The sequence below is a fragment of the Neomonachus schauinslandi genome, chromosome 9, assembly GCF_002201575.2.
Source record: "Neomonachus schauinslandi chromosome 9, ASM220157v2, whole genome shotgun sequence".
NCBI classification, from domain to species: domain Eukaryota; kingdom Metazoa; phylum Chordata; class Mammalia; order Carnivora; family Phocidae; genus Neomonachus; species Neomonachus schauinslandi.
The window spans coordinates 23,828,537-23,838,630 of record NC_058411.1 but is presented as its reverse complement, the minus strand read 5'-3'; the positions used below and the strand labels follow the sequence as shown (position 1 = coordinate 23,838,630).

The following is a 10,094-nucleotide window of genomic DNA, read 5'->3' as shown; positions in this document are numbered from 1 at the left end:
AAAATGGTCTCTAGGAAAGTATTACTTTGCATATCACTCAGCATACCACTAAGTATCCTCAGGGGCTTCAGAACCCCTGTGGGAAAGCTTGATCTTGCACACTTGTGAGCTGGTGCCCCGAGCAGCAGGGAGCAATGATGCCAGCAACGTGCTATTGATCTCCTCCAACAGCAAATTCCTCAACTAGTTCTTGAGTGTCTGCTAAAGGCTCCACCACAGTGCACGTGTGGGTGTGTAAGCACATAGGAATAAATAAAGAGCTAATAGTTTGAGTTAATGGACTTCTGTGGTAGGATTTGATTTAGTAACAAGTACCCCTTAAATAATAGTGCCTTAGACAAGACTGGGGTGTGTTTTTTTTTTTTTCTCATGTGACATAGTCTGTGACAGCTAGATTGGGGTTCCAAGGTGAAAGGGATCCAAGTTCTGGCTTGTCTAAGGTGTTTCTCTTATCTTGTCATATAAAATGGCTTATACCATGTCCTCATTACAGCTAGGAGAGAGGTGGAAATGGGGTCGAGCAGGCACATTCTCTCTGAGATGCAACAGAGAAGTTTCATACATCACAAGAGAAGTTTCGTACATCCCATCAGTCCTGTGGCCACATACAGCTTCGGGGAGGGGGAGGCTGAGTGACAATCCTTATTCCAGGTGGCCAGGAAACCCAGCAAAAAAAATCAAGGGTCTTGTTATTCCAGAGAATGGGAGAACAGATTTTGGGGAACAACTAACATTCTCTTCTACAGGGTTATATGAAATATGAAAAGACATTTATTAAGCCCTTGACTTTTTCTGAGAAGGGTGCACCACAGGCCTTTCATGCCAAAGACTGGATTAGGGCATTTGGGTTCCAAGAGCTGAGAACCACGAGGTGAATAGCTTTTATACCTCTGAGTGGGCTGGAACCATACCAGGATAGGAAACATTTGAGGCTGATACTCTTGACTGTTTCCAAAGTACTACCAAAGTACTTTTATTTTTAATAGCAACTTAACTTATTGCATTATAATTACTTTTGAGTGTGGATGTGTCTGCCTCCCCAATTATACTGTGCTCCTTGGGGGCGGGGACTCTGTTCTGGGTCTGACTCATGGAAGGTACTTAGTAAACATTGGCTGAATCCAGTGTGGGGAGTTAACACCCACTCCCATTCCCACTTCTCTCTCCAGAATGACCTGAACTCTGAACTTCTCTTGTGAATTAATTAGAAGTGCTGGGGGAGAACCCAAATACTAGCTGGAGATTTGGATTCATGGCATCAAGTCTATTCTTGGGAGCCCTGGCTGTTGACTGCTTGCTTACAAAATCTAACTTCATATGGGGAATATTTGCTCGAGCTTCTGGATGCCACTCCTTCTGGCTGTCCATTACCACATCTCAAACTACCCCAGACCTTTGTGGCAGGAGATAACTGTTGTGCTCACAGACTCTGCTGGTCAGGAATTTGGACAAGGCACAGTGGGGATGGTTTGTTTCTGTTCTACAATGTCGGGGCCTCAGCTGGGAGACTCAGAGGCTAACAGTGATTCAACACCTGGGGACTGGAAGTATCTGAGGATGATTTGCTTGCTGTCATGTCTGACAGTGGGTGTTCCTGGAACATCTACACATGGTCCCTCCTTGTAGGTTGGGCTTTCTCACTTCATGGTGACTGGGCTCCAATGGTGAACTTCCCAAAAGGTAGAGCCAGGTAGAAGCTGTATTGCCTTAGTTCTAACTTAACTTGGGAAGTTATGCAGCATCATGTCTGCCATATTTGGTTCTTTGTGGCAATCAGAAAGGCCCTTCTAAGATCAAGAGGAGAAGAAATAGACTCTACCTCTTGATGGGGTGGTAGTGGTGGCAAGATTCTGGGAAGGGCACGTGGGATTGTAAATATACTTGCAGCTGTTTTTTGGAAAACACTCCGTCTATTGGGCTCATTCAGAGGACTGAGGAGCAAGGATTCTGATTCACCAAGGACTTCTGGCAGGATGATGCCATCAGCCTCATTCCAGACAGGCCCAAGAAGACCCAGGAGCTTTGGCAAAGTCTCCACATCCCCCTGGCACCCTGACAAGCAGCATGGGGTTGTGGAAATCTCTTTCAACTGGGAGTCAAGAGACCTGTGATCTGACTGTTGTGTGATACGGGATAGGCCACTTAATCCATTCAAGTTTCCCCTATCTGACAGATGAGAAGTTTGGATTAGATCAGTTGTTTTCTAATCCCTTATGGGGGGAGGATTCTTCTCTTCTTAAATTTGTATTGTTTCCAGGGTGCCTGGCTGGCTTAGTTGGTATTGCATGCGACTCTTGATTTCTGGGTTGTGAGATTGAGCCCCACGTTGGGCATGGAGCCTACAAAAAAAAAAAAAAAAAAAAAAAGAAATTTGTATTTCCAAATAAAAGTTTAAGTGGAACCCAATCTATGAGCTGAATAAATGTTATAGAAAGGGGTTTGGGGGATATATATATGCCCACTTGTTCCTTCCCACTCCCTGAGGATTCTCCATGGAAACTCAGTGCTCCTCAGAGTATGTTTGGAAAATCCTTGAACCAGGATGTTTCCTGAGGGTCTCTAGGATGGGATTAGGTGAGAGAGGAAAGACCAACCACTCATCTCTCAGATTTCCATCAGAGTAGTTTGTTTCCTTCCTGCTCCCTGCTTGAGTCCCCACTGCCCCCTCTCAGCCATCTGGCACTGAAGTAAGTGTCTGGGAGGTGTTCTGGGTGAGTCAAGGTCCCACAAATCCCTGGGAAGAGCAATAGTTAAAGAGCAGTGGTATCTATTGGTATTGTTTGAATTTGGGCCCCTTACAGCTTCCTATAATTTGTGCCAGACCAGCCTGGTCTGGGGAGAAACTGGGGACCCTATGGAAAGGCCTGAGGGCTATGCCAATTGTGGTCCCACAGTTCCACCTTTGGGGCCTCAGCTGGTGACTCAGGGTGACCCTGCAGAAGAGAGGTGCCCTAGGTTGGCTGTCACAGTCCTTTCTCTGCAGCTCCTGTCCACTTTTCCACCATTGTCCCTCCATCTGTCCCCTCCCCACCCCCTTCCCAGCCCACTCCCACCCCCACTTTTTCTCTCCCACATTCTCTGCTCCCTATCTTTGTCTCACCATCCTGTTCTCTCTTTAAAGGAAAAAAAAAATCAATCCACAGAGTGATTAGATTTGCAAATGAGCGGGCAGGAAACTGGGAACAAAGGGAACCAGAGCCGAAGAGGGAGCAGGTATAATTACTGTAATTAACTCAAGCAGCAGGGACACATCCCCTAGTCAGTGGTTGCTGTGAGGCACGGCAGGGGAGGCTGAGGGGAACCAGGGGCTGCCAGGAAACTCAGACGACTCCCCCCCACCCTGGGTCTGAGGCATCCTTGTGGGGGCCCTGGCTAGGAAGCTCCTCATTGAGCGCAGGGGTCCGGAGCCATCTCATCCCCTGTTCTGTGCTCAGCAGGAGCAGGGAGGAGGGGATCCAGGCTCAAAGGACATAAAATAGTCTCTTGCCCAGCAGAGTGGGGCCAGAGAACAAAGTGCCCTCTTTCATCTCTTAGCGGGACACTTAGCTCTTTACCTGCTTGATGACATCCTGAGAGCCTGCTCTGGTGTCCCTGGGATCCAAACATTTCTAGACGCCTTGGAGGGGAACATATCTCTGATCCCATGAAACTGTCATTTCTGTGTCTTTAACCATCCCCAAGTATTCACCTCTTGGCTCTTGAGGCCTTCCAGGGCACCTTTGCAACCTCCCCTTTCACAACTGCCCCTCATCAGTTCCTTCCCCAGCCAGGTTAGACCCTGTGCTGCACCCTGAACGTGCCTTGCATTCTTCTATTTCTGTGCCTTCACAAGTGAGGCGGTCCCTTTCCTGCTGTGCTGCGCTTTCTCAAATGCCAGTTGGTAAAAAGTTAATCCACCTTTTGAGATATGACTGAAACTAAAGCTGCTTCTCCAAGGTCTATATTCATCTCGCCCTTCACAGAAGCCCACAGCCTTTCTCTCTCTTATGGACCTTACCTCACCATACCCCCTCTTGAACTCCTTTCCTTTGAGGAAAGCAGATGGACCCTGGCTTAGGATTCCTGAAGTTTAACAACCATCTTTGGGGGTCTGTGTTAGACCCCTTTCCCTTGCCAGTGACAGAAACCCCAACTCAAACTGGCATAAACAACAAAGGAAATTTATTAGTTGGAGTGACTGAAAAGTCTGGGGATGTTGCAGGCATGGCTGGATCCAGGAACTCAAACATCAGATCTCTCTCCCTCCTGTCCCCTTTTCTCAGTGTGGGTTTCACTCCCAGACAGGCCCCTCTACAGCATGGTCCCCAGCTTCTCCAGGCTAATAACATTCCTAGAGTCAGCCATCCCAGGGAGTTTTTCCTTCCTGATGTTCCAACACACACCTGAGATTGAGTCTCATTGGGTTAGATTGGGTCCAGAGCCAATCGCTGGGTTGGGGGAAATGAAACCCAGTGATTGTCCAGGCTGGCCTCAAGTGCTCCCTGATGGGATCTGAGGTAGATGTGAGGCCAGCTCTGTCCAAACTCCGTGGTTCCCAGTGAGGAGGAGTCGTTCCTCAAAAGAAAATAGAAGGACATAGCAGAGATGCTGCACAGGTAGAAACAGCAGGTGTCTGCCACTGACAGAGCACCCAGGTGAGGGCCCCACCCTGGAAATGTCCCATATCCCCTCATTTTTATACTCAACCCATCCTTCAATACCCAACCCATGTCCACCAGTTTCGAGAAGCCTCATCTGCTCTAGGTGCCTAGAGTCCGTACACTTCCCTGGCACACACCTTCATGCTGCCTTATCATGATCTTTGTCTTCCATTTGTTGTAGCCTCACTGGGGCAACAAGACCACAGACCTACTGGGAGTAGGGACGTGGCCATCTTTGTGTGCCCCTCCCACTCTGCTACAACCCCGGGCACCCAGACAACACTCCGGTGAGCCAAGCACAGAACACAGGTCATCTCCAGGCCTGAGAACTAGCCGGGTTGCTTCCCAGCCTGTGACCTTGGGGAGAGCCCCTTGATGTCTCTTAACTTCCGCATCTAAAAGCTGGGGCTATGAACACACCTGTTCTACAGAGAACCATGAAAAATAAAGGAGATCCTATGTACAGAAGTACCTCCCACTCTCTTCCCGGCTAAGCCTGACCTATCTTCCTCCTATTACATAATTGGGTATTTAATTACCACTGAGATAAGAAAGAAGCATTCACTGTCCTTATTTCTGTGATGCTGGTCTCTGCTTCCCTAATCATTTTTGTTTTCGTTGGCCAGCTCCGCTTCTTGTTCATCTACCGTTTAAACAGTGTGCACATGCAAGGTGGCAGAGTGCAGTGGTCAACAGCGCAGGCTTGCGTCTTAGGTCGCCACCATTAGGGTTGTAGTTATACCATCTGCTAGAGTGTAGCCTCAGGCAAGTTCCTTCACCTTTCAGTGGCTCAGTCCCTCAGCGTTGAAATGAGGAATCACAATGATATCTACCTCAAGGGGTGGGATTGAAGGGGTTAATTTGTGGAAAGCACTCAGAACAGGACTCGGTGGGGAGGACTATAAAATGTTAACTACTATTCCTATTTTAATGTTTGAAACTGAAATACATGATCAGTATTAGGTCCAGTCAGTTCTTTCTCCTCAGAACTTCTCAAATTCATTCTTTCACTAATAATCTCTTCATTCAGTCCCTCATAATTCCAAGCACAGAATTCTCCCACATCCTCCTGATTGGTCTCCCCTACCTGTCTTGCCTTTCATCTATGCTCCACACAAAAATCTAATCCTATTTCTCTCTTGACATAAGTCTTTGAATGGCACCCTATAATGATTAGGATACAAAGGCCCCACTCTAGGGCATGACATACAAAGTGTTTTGTGATTTTTCCCTTTCTTCTTTAACCACATCTCTCTCCACTGCCCTTCCTGTCTGTCCTCCTTCCCCAAGCATATCTGCTTTCTCTCACCTCTTTGTCTCCTCTTTTTTTCCTGGCCACTTCTTTTTTTTTTTTTTTAAGAATTTTATTTATTTATTTGACAGAGAGAGACACAGCGAGAGAGGGAACACAAGCAGAGGGAGTGGGAGAGGGAGAAGCAGGCTTCTCGCCGAGCGGGGAGCCCGATGCGGGGCTTGATCCCAGGACCCTGGGATCATGACCTGAGCCGAAGGCAGACGCTTAACGACTGAGCCACCCAGGTGCCCCTGGCCACTTCTTCAGCATTCACTGAGCCTCAGTTTGAGCATCACATCTTCACAAAGGTTTTTTGACTGTCTAGCCTGTCCCTCCCACGTCTGCTCTAGATGTGCCTCACCTAGAGCACTCTAGGAATATATCTAGCCCAGCAGTTGTTGCTTTGCATAAGTGTCTCCTCCATTAGACTATAAACTTTCTGGGGTCAGGGTCTCATGTTGGAATGCCTAGCTCTGGGCACAGTTTCTGGAACTTCATTTGGGCTTGGTGCTTGTTGAATGAATTGAATAATGATAGTCCCTCCTGAATTTGTCAGGCCTCTTCTGGTTCTAGTGACAGAAACTGGCTTTAGGCATGGCTGGATCCCAGTACATCCTCAGGACCACATCTGTCTCCATCTCTAGGCTTTGCTATCCCCTATCTGGGCTCCACTCCCAAGATAGTTCCCTGAAAATGACCACTGGCAGCTTCAGTCTACTCACTGAGCAACCCAGTGAAAAATTAGCATCTCTTTCCCCAGATTTTCAGCAAAAGTCTCCACACCACTCTCATTAAAATAATTACTTGCTGTCCCAGGGACATGAAATGTGGTGATAGGTCAGAAGTAACTGAAATGTATTTCTTACAGTTCTAGTTCTGGAGGCTGAGAAGCCTAAGCTCAAGGTACCAACAGATCCAATGTCTGGTGGGACTTGCTTCTAGGTTCATAGATGGTGCCTTCCCACTGTTCCCACACATGGCCAACTGGGCAAGGGAGCTCTCTGGGGTCCCTTTTATAAGATCACTGCTTCCATTCATGAGGGCTCCCCCTCATGACCTAATCACCTCAAAGGGCCTCACCTCCTAAAGCCATGGTCACATGGCCCTTCTCAGAGCAGGGGGATGGTGTCGTGGTCACATGGGTGAGTGGGGCAGGTGTGTTCCCCAAAAGAAAAATGGGGTGCTTTTGCCAGAAACAGGTCATTGGGGAGTAAAACCAATATTTTCACACAAGTGCCAGGTGCTGCTGGTTTTTGTATAAACACTTCATAATGATCAAAGAAATCCATCCCACAGATGAGAAAGCATAGGTTTGGAGTGGTTGGGTGACTTGCCAGGGTTTATATAGCTCATAGGAGGTGGAGTGATATCCTCACCCTGACAAGTCTGACTCCAGAGACCTCCCCCTTTAAAAGTTTCTAAAAAGGAATACTTACACATAGTAAAAATTTGAAACAGTGCAAAAAGGTGTAACAGTGAATAGGTATGTATACTTCAAGCCTTGACCCTGAGCTCCAATCTCCCCCTCCCTGCCCCCAATCATCCACCCAGAAGCCCTACTTTTATCCTTTACTCTGCTGGTCACAATAGCCTTCGGTCTAGGGCTAAGGTGTCCCCACTTCTGAGGGTTTTACCCCATGTCCCATGGACTATGAGGTCTTTCCATTCTGGCTGGTGGAGCATAAACCATCTCCAGCCCCATGTCAAGTGCGGACGTTGTTGAGCTTACTGCTTTGCGTTGGGTCTTCCCAGCCTCTGGTGGCTTCTCCCATGTGTGCTGATGAGTACTCAGGCCACAACTAGAGGGGACCTCTGCGAACTGCTGGAGCTCTCTCTTCTCTGATACTCTACCCTGCAAGTCTAGCTGCTTCGCCACCCTGAATGCCATCTTGGTCACCTGAACTCAGGGAGACCATCGGGCTCTGCCTCGGGTCCTCCTCCCTGATTGGTGGCCGGAAATGACCTGCTGGCAGTGAGCTGGGACAGTTTAGGACTTGCCTCTTTCCCTCTCCCTCCTCTCAGCCATCAGTTACCCTTCCCACGCTGTCTGCTGCTCAGTGTCTTAAACCATTGTTTGATTTTAATTTTGTCTGTTTTTTTTTTTTTTAAAGCTATTTAAGGAAGGTAGGGTAAATCTGGTTGGATAGAGTCCCTAGTACTCTATCATGGCCAGAAATAGTGCTACTTTCACCAGCTTTTTGTGATAGGCGATGCATAAACAAGCATTTATATCCCTCTTCTTTTTATATACCTTCTTGTACCTTTGCCATACTGTTGTGCACCTTACTTTTGTTACTTTTTATCCCTACAGGTCATTTTATATAGAACGACTTCATTCTTTTAAAGGTAGAATCTGCACTCCTAATCCCTACACTATTCTGCCTCAGTGAATGGCAGCTGAGTTATTAGTGGCTATAATTGATGCTCGGTAAATAGTTGACGAGTTGAATAAATTATGGTGAAACTGCACCCAGGTGGCTGGACTCATGTTCTGATGATGGGAGGAAACAGGATGCTCCACATTCGGTTTGGGGTCCTTTGTATTCCACTCTTCTGTTCTCTCCTCTCACTTCTTGGAAGAGCTTCCTCTCACCTCCTGGTCTATGGTAGGCTGAGACAGTCATATTTAAACCTCAGCTCTTGTCTCCTCTCTCCCATTGCATATGAATTCAATTTACACCACAAAACCACATTCATTTTATAAAAAGAGGTGTACCTGTACCCATTCGGGGAAGCACTGTAAGATGATATGAAGTGTGCCTGGGTAGTGCCCGGCATCTAGAAACTCAGTAAATGCTTTTTGGATGAACTTGGGGTTGACTTGTGTCTTGTGCAATTAAAATCTAGCTGCCTGCACCACCCCACCGAAAAGTCTTGGTTGTCTAACATCTAGTTAGGACCTGTTAAGTGATGCTGTCAAAGATGAGTGTATAGAGATGTTCATTGACTCATTATTTATGAAAGTAAAGCTTGGAAATCATTAAATGTTCATAGCAATAGAATGGTTAAGTGGTGAAAGATTAGCATATAGCATTAGTATTGTGTGTGTGGGCTGCTATAAGAAAACTACTATAGACTCAGTAGCTTATGAACAAATGTTTATTTTGCACAGTTCTGGAGGTTGGGAAGTCCAAGGTCAAGGAGCTGGCAGATTCTGTGTCTGGTAAGACCCCCTTCTTGGTTCAAAGATGGCTGTCTGCTTGCCACATCCTCACATGGTTGGCAAGGCAAGGGAGCTCTCTGGGGGTCTCTTTTATAAGGGCACTAACCCCATTCCTTAGGGTTCCACCCTCATGATCTAATCACCTCCCAAATGCCCACCCCTTAATACCATCACATTTGTGAATGAATAAGGGTGAATGAATAAGGGTGACAAACACTCAGTCTGTAGCAAGTATTAGCTCTTTAAAATGTGTGTTTGTGTGTGTGTGTTACAGGTTAACCTGGCTACCAGATGAAAGTCAACCACTTCATCTGGACTTTGACTGACTTCTTTCCTTTACCACTGTCTTTGGAAGCTAACATTCAGCCTGAGACTCAAGTTCACTATCACCTCTTCTGGTTCTCACAGCAGCCTCACAAAATGGCTTATTTGCCTCATTTCTACAGAACAACTAGTTCCAGGCCATATGTATATGCAGAGGAATTCAGGTTTAAAACATTTTTTTAATTACTTTTTTTAGAGCGTGAGGGGAGGGGCAGAGGGGGAGGGGGGAGCGAATCTTAAGTAGGCTCCATGCCCAGGAAAAAACCAAAATAGGGTTCGATCTCACAACCCTGAGCTCATGACCCAAGCCAAAATCAAGAGTGGGCTGCTTAACTGACTGAGCCACCCAGGCGCCCCAGAACTCAGATTTAAGTTCAGGTCCTCCTGACTCTAAAGCCTGAGCTCCAGCTGCTTGTGGGGTTAAAACATTGTTCCCAAAGTGTGCTCTGTAGAGCTCTACTTCTACCAAATATTACAAGGAAATGTTTGCATTTGTTCTTGAGGTATTTGCATTTCTGTTATGATCTGAAGTGATCCTCAGTGTACACAGTAGTTTCTAGCATCTGACTGTTGTTGAAGTTTTTTTTTAAGTAGATGGTGGCTGGGTTGACACCTTGGATAGTGGGTGGAGAACAGCCTTCAGATCACTACAATTTCTAGCTTTATAGGAACA

At 46.8% G+C, this 10,094-nt stretch overlaps 1 protein-coding gene across 1 annotated transcript in view; it reads left to right on the top strand.

Annotated features, from left to right (window-relative positions):
- The first annotated feature begins 7,025 nt into the window (after positions 1–7,025).
- LOC110571736 (phosphatidylinositol-glycan biosynthesis class F protein-like) overlaps positions 7,026–10,094 on the top strand; it is a 4,608-nt gene continuing 1,539 nt past the window's right edge. Inside the window, 1 exon segment of the mRNA XM_044918065.1 lies at positions 7,026–7,076. Coding sequence (XP_044774000.1) covers positions 7,026–7,076 — 51 coding nt within the window.